Source organism: Panthera leo, chromosome A1 (assembly GCF_018350215.1).
Source record: "Panthera leo isolate Ple1 chromosome A1, P.leo_Ple1_pat1.1, whole genome shotgun sequence".
NCBI lineage: Eukaryota > Metazoa > Chordata > Mammalia > Carnivora > Felidae > Panthera > Panthera leo.
Genome location: NC_056679.1, coordinates 116290393 through 116304538, shown reverse-complemented (window position 1 = coordinate 116304538; position 14146 = coordinate 116290393). Strand labels below are relative to the sequence as shown.

Genomic DNA, 14146 nt, shown 5'->3' with positions numbered 1-14146 from the left:
GCCTTGTATAAGTACATTATTCCTTTTTGTTGCTGAGTAATATTCTGTTGTATGAATATACCATATTGTATTTATCCATTCATCATTTGATGGGTATTTGAATTGCTTCCAGTTTTGACTATCATGAATAATCTGCTTTGAACATTTACATATATGTGTGTGTGTTCATTTCTCTTGGCTATATTCCTAGGAGTAGAATTGCTGTGTCACATGTAACTCTATGTTTAACCTTTTGAAGAACAGTCAGAATGTTTTCCACAGCAGCTACACCATTGTACTTACCACCATCAATGTATGAGGGTTCCAGTGTCTCCATATCCTCTCCAACATTTGCTGTTTTCCGTCTTTTTCATTATTTACATCTTAGTGGGTATGATCATGCCTTTTCTTTTAAGCTATACATGTCTTTTTATTTAAGGTGGATTTCTTTGTGATTGCATAGTTGGGTCATGATACTTAACCCAGTGAGCCTGGGTAGCTCGTTCGGTTGAGTGTCTGACTTTTTTTTTTTTTTTTTTCATGTTTATTTATTTTTGAGAGAGAGAGAACACAAGCAGAGCAGGGGCAGAGATAGAGGGAGACACAGAATCTGAAGCAGGTTCCAGGCTCTGAGCTGCCAGCACAGAGCCTGATGCAGGGATTGAACCTGTGAATCCTGAGATCATGACCTGAGCTGAAGTCGGATGATTAACTGACTAAGCCACCAGGCACCCCTATTTTTTTTTTAATGTTTATTTATTTTTAAGAGAGAAAAAAAGCAAGAGCAAGGGAGGGGCAGAGAGAGAGAGGGAGACAAAGAATCTGAAGCAGGCTCCAGGCTCTAAGCTGGCAGCATAGGGTCCCAGTGCAGAGCTTGAACATACGAACTATGAGATCATGACCTGAGTTTAAGTTGGACTCTTAATCGACTGAGCCATCCAGATGCCCCAAGTGTCTGACTTTTGATTTCAGCTAGAGTCATGATCTCAGGGTCGTGGGATCGAGTTGCGTGTTAGGCTCTGCGCTGAGCCTGGAGCCTGCTTGGGATTCTCTTTCTGTCTCTCTGTCTCCCTCTCCCTCTCCCTCTCCTCCTTTCCCCAGCTTGTATTGTGCTTTCTCTTTCTCTCTCTCAAACTGAAAAAACAAAACAAAAAGGAAAAATAATGTTAATTAATTTCAGGTGTACAACAAAGTGATTTGACAACTCTGTATGTTCTGCAATGCTCACCACAAGTATAGCTACTGTCTGTCACCATACAATACCATTACAGTACCATTGACTATATTCCCTATGCTGTACCTTTTATCCTTGTGACTTACTCATTCCATAACTGGAAGCCTGTACGTCCCACTACTCTTCACTCATTTTGCCCATCTCCCCACTGCCCTTCCTGTGGTTATACATGCTTAGGGGACATTTTATGTCTTCATTTTATTTATTCACTTTATTTACTACTATGTTATAGACAGACTAGTTTCTTCTATTTTATGCTGAGAGGCAAGTTTCTTCACTCTTAGACTGAAGGTGGAAATCTTTAGGGACCTGACTCTGAGGATTCTCCTGAAAGTATCCTCATTTTGGATGGTTTCTAGTTTTTTGTTTTTTTGGGTTTTTTTTTTTTTTTTTGGTTAAACGTTTATTTTTGGGAGAGAGAGAGAGAGAGAGAGAGGGAGGGAGGGAGGGAGGGAGGGAGGGGCAGAGTGCAAGCTGGGAGGCACAGAGAGAGAGGGAGGCACAGAATCTGAAGCAGGCTCCAGGCTCAGAACTGTCAGCACCGAGCCTGATGTGGGGCTCGAACTCACCCATGAGATCATGACCTGAGCCAAAGTCGGATGCTTAACTGACTGAGCCAGGTTGGCTCAATTTTGTTTTAAGTTTATTTATTTTGAGAAATAGAGCACGAGCACAATCAAGGAAGGAGCAGAGAGGGAGGGTGAGAGAATTCCAAGCAGGCTCCATGCCTTCAGTGCAGAGCTCAACGAGGGGCTCCCATGTCAGGAACCATGAGATCATGAACTGAGGTGAAAGGAAGAGTCAGATGCTTAACCAGGTGAGCCACCCAGGTGTCCCTGGTTTCTAGGTTTTATCTCCTATTTCTTTGCCAGTATGAATCCTTAAGGTCTCTGGGATTCAGCAGAAACTCTCACGTTGAAAACAAATTTACTACTTGCATAACTTTCACAGTTCTTGATTTCACTTTATTTTGGGCCTCTGGAATGTTTTATGTGTGTTGACTCAGCAAAATTTTAGAAAATTTTTTGCTTTGTTTTTAATCAGGAAGAATGTTCTGGGTATCTGTTCTGCATTGTGCCAAGTAACAAAAGTGTCTACTTGCTCAGTATTATACAATATGGATGTCCCATGATTTTAAAATTGCTTCTTTACTGATTTAGGTTCATCCTTGCTTGCTTTCTAAAACTTATGAAGTAAAAATTTGTTTGCACATAGATCTTTGTGTACACATGGTAGTAGTTTTCATCACCAGTGGAAGGAAACAAGCAAGATAGGCTCATTCAGCCTTTCCTGTGCCACTTAATTTGTGAATGCCCTAAATGCCATTAGAATGTGTTTTCAGATGTCCTCTAAGAATTTCCCACCCAAACATAATACATTATCAGGAGCATGTTTTTGTTTCTCAATAGTGAGTCCAGGTGAGCATACTTTGCAAATATACCCAAAAGATAACGTCGCCACTCATCTTGGATTTTATTTTGGGCAGGTAAACAACACTTTTGGTTCATTCTGAGTCATAAGAAAATGGAAGTCATGTACCAACCTGCAGGACAGTTCAGAACATAACCTCTGATGTTTCTCAGAAAACAAATCTACAAGTCATCATTAAAATTATGTACTTCAGTTGGTATAATTATAAATGAGGAAATGAACTAGGCTACTTGTCCTTGAAAGTTGACAGTGCAGGCCTACATAGCACTGATTTCTCATGTAGAGGCCTTTTACAAAGTGATGACTCCACTTTAGAATATATAATCCCAGGGGTTCCAGAGTGGCTCAGTCGGTTAAGTGTCCAACTTTGGTTCAGGTCGTGATCTCACAGTTCATGAGTTCGACCCCCATGTCAGGCTCTGTGCTGACAGCTCAGAACCTAGAGCCTGCTTGGGATTCTGTGTCTCCCTCTCTCTCTGCCCCTCCCCCACTAGCGCTCTGTCTCTCTCTCTCTCTCTCTCAAAAATAAACATAAAAAAATTAAAATATATAATCCTGAATATTGTAAGTACATTCTTTGCATGGCATTTGTCATATAAAAATAATTTGCCTCTTCATAGTTTATTTTTCCTTTGTGGCACATTCTGAACTGCAGAATCCTTTATCTACCATTTGGCTTTCCATAAACTATCAGGCAGGATCTCTGTGAAATTCTCTACTCTGAGAAACTATGTGCCTAATATTTATTTTTGATGTATGACTCATAATTACATTATTATATGTTCTGTTTTCAAAATAGCATCTGATAATTCAGTGCCTTTTAACAACAGATAACGTGTTTTCTAGAGAGTTTTTCCAGAAATCCAAATGTTTCTTGGGGTTCTTTCTAGGCTTCATTGGATTTATGTTTGGCTTTTTAAAATTTTTACTTTTTACTAATTATTTTTAATGTTTTATTTTTTATTTTTTTTAAGTTTATTTATTTTGAGAGAGAGAAAGAGCACAAGCAGGGATGCGGCAGAGAGACGAGGCAGAGAATCCCCACCAGGCTCTGTACTGTTAGCACGGGGCCTGACAACAGGGCTTGAGCTCTCACATCGTGAGGTTATGACCTGAGCTGAAATCAGGAGACAGACACTTAACTGACTGAGCCACCCAGGCGCCCCTAATTTTTTTCTAAATTTTAATAATTAAAAAAAATTTTTAGAGTGAGTCAGGGAGAGGGGCAGAAGGGGGAGAGAGAGAGAGGGAGAGAAAGAGAAAGAGAGAAAGAGAATCTCAAGCAAGCTCCATACTCACTGTGGAGCCCGATGGTGGGGCTGGGGCTCAATCCCATGGCCCTGGGCTGATGACCTAATCTATTATCAACAGTTGGATGTTCAATTGGCTGAGCCACCCACACGCTCCATGTATTTTTTAAATACATGGTATTTAAATACCATTTTTAATTTTAATACCATTTTTGGTATTTTTTTAAAAATCAAGGACTCAACCAAGTTTTCCTTAAGTTTTTGTTTGTTTTAATTTTACAATGTAACTACTCATTGAGGTAATACATTTGAGTTTACTCAATACTCCTCGTTTAGAACTTTCATGGCTGAGATGTCTTTAGGCTTAATAGTAAATTGGCCAGCTTCTGTGACATCTTTCTGGTCTTTGAAGTTGGCACAGTCCATTATAGCTACCTAAGGGGTGTGTGGCCATGGAAGAACATGTTTTTGTTGATGTGTTCTCGCTTTCTAGTAACTTTATTTTCTGCTCAAGGGATTTAGTATCTGTTCAGATACTTTATTTTTAAAGGCCACATAAGTAGTGACTTGATCTCTAATCTTAGCTTTGAAAATTTCCCAGACACTAATAAAGGTAATGTCTGATGACCTATTATTTGAGAATACCACTCACTGGACAGCAATCAGTGCTATTTAAAAATGTATATTTTATTCTGAACATCATTTTCATGGCTAAAAGGCTTTTAGTAAAATTGTGCATGAAATGACATAATTTTGTGACTTTTGGGCCTAGATTTATAATACTTTTTACATGGTGTCACCGAGAGCTAATACAGTTGTAAAACACTTTGCTCTTCAAATACTGTACTAAATAATTAGTACTGAGAAGAAATATTCTATAAATCATAGTCTCATCAGAAACAGCACACCTGTCTTTTGGACTAATAGTAATATTTTGGACACAAAGGATTATATAGTAATCCTTGTTTTACATAGAAGTGGGCTGTCTTTGCAGTGATTATATGAGTAAGATTTTTATAAAGGATTAAGTTACTAAAGACCAGGATAATCAGTTAAATTATCTGGACTGTCCACATCAGGACATTAACAAGGTTAATTATTAGTGAAATGAAAGAGAAATTTACCAGATTGTATTATATATGCCAAGATGTATTCACTCATAAAGAAGAGGTGGAGGGAAGCAGTTTTCCCCCAGGTGTGGAAAAAACGCTGGAGTTGCCACTTTTGGTCTGTTTTTACTTGTTTTATATTTATAATAATAGTTTGTCTTGGTAAAAACCTACCCTAGACACAGTGGTGGTTTTGTTGTTTTTTGTTGTTTTTTGAGGTTGGTAGAGAAAACTGCATATTGCTGCCTTGATATGTTGTCTCTTTGTTAAAAGCAGATGTACAGATCAGTGAAACAGGATAGAGAACCCAGAAATAAACTCATGCATATATGGTCAATTAATTTATGGTGAAGGAGGGAACAATATACATTAGGGAAAGGAGGGTCATTTTCAATAAATGGTATTGGGAAAACTGAGCTGTGATCGCACATCATATACAAAAATTAACTTAAAATGGGTTAAAAACTTCAGTGTAAGACTTGAAACCAATAAAACTCCTAGAAGAAAACATAGTAAGCATCTAGTATCGTCTTCATGATTTTTGTGGGGGCGGGGGGCAAGGTGTGCGGGAGCAGTGTCGAACTCCAAAGGCAGGTGTAATAAAAGCAAAAATAAATGGTTGGGGTTACATTAAACTAAAAAGGTTCTGTACAACAAAGGAATCCAACATAATGAAAAAGTAATTTACTGAATGGGAGGAGAAATTTGCAAATCATCTGTTTGATAAGGGGTTTATATCCAAAATATATAAAGAACTCCTGTTAACTCAATAACAACAACAAAAAAACCAAACAATCCACTTAAAAAATGGGCAGAGCACCTGAATAGACATTTTTCCAAAGAAGACATCCAGATGGTCAACAGACATATTAAAACACACACACACACACACACACACACACACACACACACACACACACACAAGAATAGTACTCAGCCATGAAAACGAATGAAATATTGGCATTTATGACAACATGGGTGCACCTAGAGGGTATTATGCTAAGTGAAATAAGTCAGATAGAGAAGGACAAATACCAAATAATTTCACTATGAGTGGAGTCTGAAAAACAGAACAAAGAAACAAAACCCAAACTCATAGATGCAGAGAATCTGGGCGGGGGGGGGGGGGGGGGAGTGTAGAAACTGCCTGGGGGGGGGGCAAAATTGGTGAAGGGGATTGAGAGGTACAAATATAAAATATAGGTACAAATATAAAATAGGGAATTGAGAGGTACAAATATAAAATAACTAAGTCTTGGTTGTATAATGTACAGCATGGGGAATACAATGAGAGGTAACTAGATTTATTGTGGTAATCAGTTTGTAGTATATACAAATATTGAATCACTGTGTTGTACACATGAGATTAATAGAATATTGCTTGTCAATTATACTTTAATAAAAACAACAAAAAGAAATGATGTTCTTTGTTGTTAAACTCTAAGTTTCATGCAAAGAGAAGAAACCATCTGCTTAATTAAATGTGATCTTTCATTGAAATCTGTTACAGCCTAGTTGGACCCTTGGTTTGAGTTGAAAGGAAATAATTCATTTCACTTTTTTGAGTCTACAAAATAGTTTATTCTTCCTTTCCCTACAGCAAGAATTATGAACATAAGTGTACAAAACAGATTCAATGCTAATTTTTAAAGCTTCCCCATATTTCCATTCTCATTAGTTATAAATAATGTGCTTGATTGTAAAATGGAAAAAGTTGAAATTTTCCACTTGTGCCTTTTGAGCTGTTTTCAGAGGTATTATACACTCTGGAAATAATAATAAAAGATACTAGGCTTCATACAGTGCTTTTTGTTTGAGGAACTCATATAAACACTAATGCATTGATCCTAACACAGTACTTGATTGTGACTTTAAAAGGTCATGAGTTACTGCTGTTACAAAAAAGTTAAAAAAGATTGGAAGGGGAGCTCCAATATACAAATACTAAATATCTAGAGAAAAGTTGATACAGACAATTGAAAAAATAAAATTATGGGGGATTTTTATTATTTAACTTTTCTCTTAGCCTGTGATAGATTTTTATCCCTTTTAATTTTTTAAATTTGTTTATGAATCTTGCTTAAAGCCTAATTCCCTTCTTAGACAAGAAAGCAGAATTTTCTTTTAAACTTTAAGTCTTTCTCAGCCAAGAAAGCTTAAACCTGTGGTGGTTTCCCAAGTATGTCACATGAACATAGCAGTGTATTTTATTGGTCCTTGAATTAGGAGATCATCCTTTTCATTTTCTTCGTTTAATATTTGTGGTATGTAGCTGTTGATTTTGATTATAGTGGTCATGTGGCTTAATTGTCAACTTTTTTGTTTCGTAGGTTTATTCTTCAGTCCAAGGAGGTAATTCACAATCAACTGTTAGAGAAACAGAAAATAGCAGAAGAAAAAATTAAAGAATTGGAAGTAAGTTTTGAGTCCATATTGACAGTGGTAAATTTTAAGAAAAAAAATAATTACCTCAACTTTGTCATGTTAAATGAAAATGTATGCCTGCCATTGTTTTCATTTTTTCGAATTGTGTTAGAGCAGTGAAGCGGTCATGGCAATGTGTAAGACCTCCACCCCCACCTCCTCCCACCCACCCAGTGCCCCATGAAAGAAAGGAAAGGAAAGGAAGACAGAAAAATGGTTTGTTGCAACTGTAGAGACTTTTGAAGAAGATAGGATGTTTTTAATATGAATGTATTTTCTCCATTGCCTTTGAATGAACATGTCTGTTCTTAAAAACAAAGTAAGACACACGGTGTATATTTAAACATCACATATTGTGGTAGATAGGCATGAGAGTAGGTAATGATAATAGTATTTAAAAGATCTCGACATAGGTCTTTTTTATATATTGTAATTCCTTTAATATAGATTAGGTATAACTATCTGAATGATGGTGCTGCAGTGAGGAAAACGAGTTGTTTTTTTTTTTTTAGCTAGGGAAAAAGATGATGGGTAAGAGTAACTTACTAAATTTTTGGAAAATTGAATTTTACTACATTTTCTGTATACATTAAAACCTTTGATGAGATACTCTTCTTGGGATTGAGTGGAAGGTCCATCCTGTATATAGTAAAAGTTGGCCTGGGCAAGAGACTGGTTATTATTTCTTTGGGGCCAAGATTTCCTGAAATGGGGATGGTTACAATGACTTCATAGGTCACTTTATCTAATTTGTGTGAGTACTATTTGAGGCAGTATTTCAGAATCTGACTCAGCTCTCTGTGGAATTGGTGAGACACCCCTTGTAGCTTCCCGGGGATTTCTTAGGGGAACCAGTTTGGCATGGCCTGAGTGAGTGTGTAGTGTCTTAGGTTACTTAGGTTTATTTTTGTTTAACTACTGATCATAATTTAAACAAACTTGATAATTTGTAGCTTAGAAAGTGTATTGAAAAAATAATAAATAAGCATGTAAACAAATAAGGACAAAAAAATCCTTATCCTTCAGTAACTAGGTTGTTATTATGTCCTATTTGTCATTTTTGTTAGCCCAGCTGTTCTAGATTGAATTTTATATCTTCTGTTTTCAAACAAAATAACTTTAAAAACTCCAGTTAAAACTATTTCATGTTAGATAACCAAAAATCTGTTTTTGTAGCACTAGGTAAATACATCTAAAAATGATCCTGATGAATAAGTAGCCAGATAGAAAGTAATGTGTATATAATTCTCTTTTTATGACAACACAAAAAATAAGATCTGTATATGAATGGCAAAAATGATGTCAGTATATACATTAAATTAACACTGGTTCCCCTAAGGAAATTAATTTAGATGGATATGGGCATGAAATTATTTTTTCTTATAATCTTTGTGTTGGATAAATTTTAACACGTATGTGTTAACTTTTTTTTTTTTTTTAATATTTATTTTTGAGAGAGTGCATGAGCAGGGGAGAGACAGAGAGAGAGGGGGACAGAGGCCAAAGTGGGCTCTGTGCTGACAGCAGAAAGCCTGATGCGAGGTTGAACTCACAGACCATGAGATGATGACTTCAGGTGAAGTCGAAAGCTTAACCAACTGAGCCACCCAGGCATCCCTGTGTTAACTTTTGTAATTAAAAAGAATATTAAGGGTAAAATTGCCACAGATGATGATTTTAGCATACTGTTCAGTTTTGAAGAGTATTAAGAAATTTTTTCCCCCAAAGTTACCTTTTTTGGAGTTTCTCGTTACTGGTAGAGTGTCCTGACAAGTGTCAGGTAACGGAACTAGAATAGCTGGCTCGCTGGTACCCATTTGAAATGCTAATTACAGCTAGGAAAAACTAGTGGGGTTAAACTCTAGGTTCTTCCCTAGAACATTTTATTGTGTCTTTTTTCTTTTTAATTTTTTATTTTGCATGCTTTTTATATTATAAAAGCATTATTAAGTGTACTATGAAAGAAAAAAGGTCAAAAAATAAAACACGATTAAGTGAAAATACTGCTTTCCCCTCTAGCCAACACACCTGCAGATGTCACCCCTGGAGTTTCGTGGGTATCATTCCAAACTTTATTTTATAAACCCATTCATACACACGTGTATACACTTTTTAAAAATAGAGAGGAATTATGCTGTATATACTGTTTTTCATCACTTTACAATTTATCTTTCCACCTGTAGTTTATATTTCCCACCTTCTTGTTTTCCACTTCTCTTAATCATTGTAGGTTCCTTATTACCTCAGCATTTAATTATTGCATGATCCCTACCTCTACATTTAGTATGCTTTCCAATACTGCTCTAATTTGTATTTTTAATGGTATCATCTACTACACACTCTGTTCTCTCCCCTGAAGCAATGCTGTATTCTGCACTGCCATACTTGCATAGTTTTGTTACTTCAGCCTGAAACGAATGCATATACATGTGCCCACATGTGCACTAATGCACACATACGTTGTTTTTTTTGTTTTGTTTTTAATTTTCTTTCTTTATTTTAGACAGAAGGAGAACAAGTGAGCATGAGCTGGGGAGAGGGGCAGAGGGAGAGAGAGAGAATCTTAAACAGGTTCCATGCTCAGCAAGGAGCCTGTCATAGGGCTTGATCCCATGACCCTGGGATCATGACCTGAGCTGAAATCAGGAGTTGGATGCTCAATAGGCTGAGCCATCCAGATGCCCCAACACATACATTGTTGTTAATTGTAGTGTTCAAATTCTCTATGTTTCTTACTGATTTTTTTTTTCCTGATTATTCAGTTAGTTATTGAGAGATGTCAAATCTCCCTCTATGATGATACTTCCCAATTTCTCCTTAGTCTTTCAGTTTAGTGGACAGTGGTGTTTAGAGACCACTGTCTGGGTATTATAAGTGCTCATTATTACTGTATACATAGTTCAGAGGATAGGTTTAATTTTGCTTTATATATGAAAGAATTTCCCAGGTCTTTTAAAGTATTCCACTGACTCTGGCTTCCATTGTTGCTGTTGAGAAGTCATCTGTCAGCTTAGTTGTTTCTTTTTTTTTTTCCCACTGGTTCCTTTTAATATTCTCTTTGTCTTCATGCTTTGTAGTTTCTTTGGGATATGTTTAGGTGTGGGGTTAGTCTTTTTATTTATTTTTTTAAGTGTATTTATTTTGAGGCAGGGGGGTAGGGGATGGGGAGAGAGAGAATCCCAAGCGGACTCCATACTGTTGTCACAGAGCCCAGTGCGGGGCTCGATCTCTCAAACTGTGAGATCATTACCTGAGCCGAAATCAGGAGTCAGGCTCTTAACTGACAGAGCCTCCCAGGCGCCACTCCCCCACCTTTTAATTTTTTTTCTTAATCCTACTTGGCTTAAGTTGGGTTTCCTGAATCTGAGGATTAAGAGCCTTTATCAATTCCAGAAAATTCTTAGTATTTCTGAAAATTACTTCTTTCCTGTTTTCTCTATTAGGTGGTATTTCTTTCTGGAATTTTTCCCCCTACTTTTAAACTAGAATGACCTTTGTAAAACGTTAGAAAATGTGGTTCTGTTACTTTTCTGTGTAAAGCCCATCATTGTTCTTAGGATAAAGTTCACACTTGTTAACATACTTTGAAGGCTTTTTTGTGAAAGGACTCCTGTTTATTTCTATTATCTCCCTCATTTCCTTTGCCTTTTCTTACACTGTATACTCCACCCATTCAGGAATATTCTGTTTTTAGAACTTGCTGTGCTTTCTTTGTTTCTACTTTCTTTGCAAAAACTAGTTTACCCCCCTGGGGAGCTTTCTCCTCCTGCAGTTATTACCAGTTCTATATATTAGTTTTTAAGATCTTAGCTTAGGGCTCCTTATCCAAAGAATCATTTTCTGATTCCTCAGTCTTAAATTAAGTCCTTTTTCCTTGTTCTCCCTAATGATTTCATTAGTTTCATAGCATAGAGTGGTAATTTGGACATATAAGCTATTGCCAGCTGAAGTACTTACAAATAGGGTTTCCTATTACTTGGAAAGCTTGCTATAGATTCAGAGCACTAAGTAGTTCTGCCTAAGGAGTAGCTGTTGCTTCTCCTTTCAGATCAACAGTGTTTTTTTCTGGGCCCTAGCATTTCTTGTCAGTTCAACCTGTTTTGTCTTAATCCTATGTACTTATCGTCATCATTAAATTTTTGCCCTAAAATACCTTACTATATAGTTGGGGACGCACAGTTTATACATAAGTCAGCATATAAAGGCCAGGCTGTTTCCATTAAGCATGTTTTCATCTTAGAAGGAGTAAGACTGTTTTGCGTCTGAGTGTGTAGTTTGAGTTTTTGACCAAAGCTCTTAAATTGGTCGAATTTGTATGTCTCCTCACTCTCTGCCAGCAATGTATACAGATGACACTGTGGATAACCCTTTTTAATTATATAGGTACTTGTCTGATTCATCTTCTCTCCTATGAGAACCCATTTTCATTAGTATTTTCTAGACTCCTTTTCATCCATGTCTGTTCTTACTGTTTACGTTTACCTTCTGCAGATTTTCTCCTTCTGTCTTTATTTATGAGTTGAAAGCTTACTTAGAATTTGTTTAGCTCCTGATAAACTCTCTTACGCTGTGCTGCATTGTCAAGCAGTTTAGTGGGCTCACTTGCTGAGCCTTTCCTTTTATGCAGCAGAGGTGGGAGTACTATAACCCTGCCCTCATGTTCCTTCGATAGGGAGTTCTCTTTACTTACTGGAAGGGTAAAGGAAATTACTATCTTTTTGGGAAGATAGTTTTATTGTCTTTTTCTTCTTAAAACTCCATGTTTACAAGTTAATACCCACATGGTGCGCCATTCTTCTGGCTGTAATTGTTTTACTGGGATTGATTGGAAAATATTTTCATAACAGACTCATAATATGATAATCTTGCATGGATTTTTAGTTTTTCTTTGCATAGATGATAGATCAGGGTCTTGGAGGAATAATCACCAATTTATCCTGATGGTGATTAGTATAGACCAGTGAAGCTGATTCTATTTAAGAGAAAACATAAAATGGTGGCTTTAGTATGATAGAGTAACCATGTTATTTATGTCTATTTAAAAAAATTTTTTTGGTAATAACTTTTTCAAGAAGATGGCCGAGGGGCACCTGGGTGGTTCAGTCAGTTGAGCATTGAACTCTTGATTTCAGCTCAGGTTATGATCCCAGGGTTGTGGGATTGAGCCCCACATGGGGCTCTGTGCTGAGCATGGAACCAGCTTAAAATTTCTCTCACTCCCCTTACCCTCTCCTCCTTCCCTGCTCACACTCTTTCTCTGTCAAATACAATGTATACATAGTATAGTGTATGTTGTTAGAAAAGTACAAAAGCATAATTAAAAAATTTTTATTTTAGGAAGAGATCATGTGAGAGGGGCAGAGGGAGAGAGAGAGCGAGAGAACGAGAGAGTGAGAGAGCATCACACAGGCTCCACGCCCAGCACAGACCTCTGTCCCACAATTCTGGGATCAAGACTCAAGCCGAAATCAAGAGTCAGATTCTCGGGGCACCTGGGTGGCTCAGTCGGTTAAGCGGCCGACTTCAGTTCAGGTCACGATCTCGCGGTCCATGAGTTCGAGCCCCACGTCAGGCTCTGGGCTGACAGCTCAGAGCCTGGAGCCTGCTTCCGATTCTGTGTCTCCCTCTCTCTCTGCCCCTCCCCCGTTCATGCTCTGTCTCTCTCTGTCTCAAAAATAAATAAAAGCGTTAAAAAAAAAAATTAAAAAAAAAGAAAAAAAGAGTCAGATACTCAACCAACTGAGTTACCCAGGCACCTAATGGTATAATTTTTTAAAAAATGTCTATTTATTTATTTTGAAGGAGAGAGAGTGAGCAGGGGAGGGGCAGAGAGAAAGAGAGAGATAATCCCAAGCAGGCTCTGCACTGTCATTATGGAGCCTGATGTGGGGCTTGATCTCATGAACCGTGAGATCATTACCTAAGCAGAAATCAAGAGTCTTAACCAGCCGAGCCACCCCAAGTACCCCAATGGCCTAATTTTTTAAATGACATAAATATAATTGGAGTTTGGAATGATGACTCTGACTCTTCTCTGTCTTTGTAAAAATAATTTTCTTTTTGAAATGTATAGCATTTTTATGATGGGGAAATAGTCTTCAAATTTTTGAGAAAATCCACTTTTAGTTAAAGTTGAGTTGAAACCTTATTGATAGATTGAGGTGATAGATTTCTTCTAAAGAGTGAAAAATACATCCTATATTTTTACTCACGTTTTTTTGGAGGTAAGAGGGAATAATTTTGTAGACTTTTTTTGCAGTTGGAAAAATTTGGATTCAGCTTTCAGATGATCTGGAGCTCAGTTTCTGCCCTCTTGTCTTTTGAATCTCAAGGATTTGGAATCCTTGAGATGAGTGCAAGCTTTCAGTGGTGTATTTGAGCACATTTTGGCCACCATTCTCCTAGATTCGCTTCTCTGTTCCAGGTGGGGGACAGTTATTGCTTGAGGCTCATCTGCATTCAGTCTGAAGTCTCCATTACATATTTTAGGCACATGCGTATACAGGGTGACCACTTCCTTTCCTTTATCTTTGACATGGTTACCACCCCTTCCACTACCCTGGTTAGCTCAGCAGTGACAGAATAAAAACAAGAATAAGGAAACCCAGGACATTCTGGCCTGTATGATGCCACTTCTGACACAGAATGTTACAATCTCAGGGTTGTGAAATAGCTTTGCAGCCCATGCTATAAGTAAGATCTACGAAACTGTAAAAGTT

The 14146-nt window shown here is 37.3% G+C and overlaps 1 protein-coding gene across 1 annotated transcript in view; it reads left to right on the top strand.

Moving 5' to 3' along the window:
* The window catches only part of PFDN1 (prefoldin subunit 1), a 72015-nt gene that overhangs the window by 30110 nt on the left and 27759 nt on the right, over positions 1-14146 (top strand). The window contains exon 3 of the mRNA XM_042936984.1: positions 7334-7418. Coding sequence (XP_042792918.1) covers positions 7334-7418 — 85 coding nt within the window. The remainder of the gene's footprint in view (positions 1-7333; positions 7419-14146) is intronic.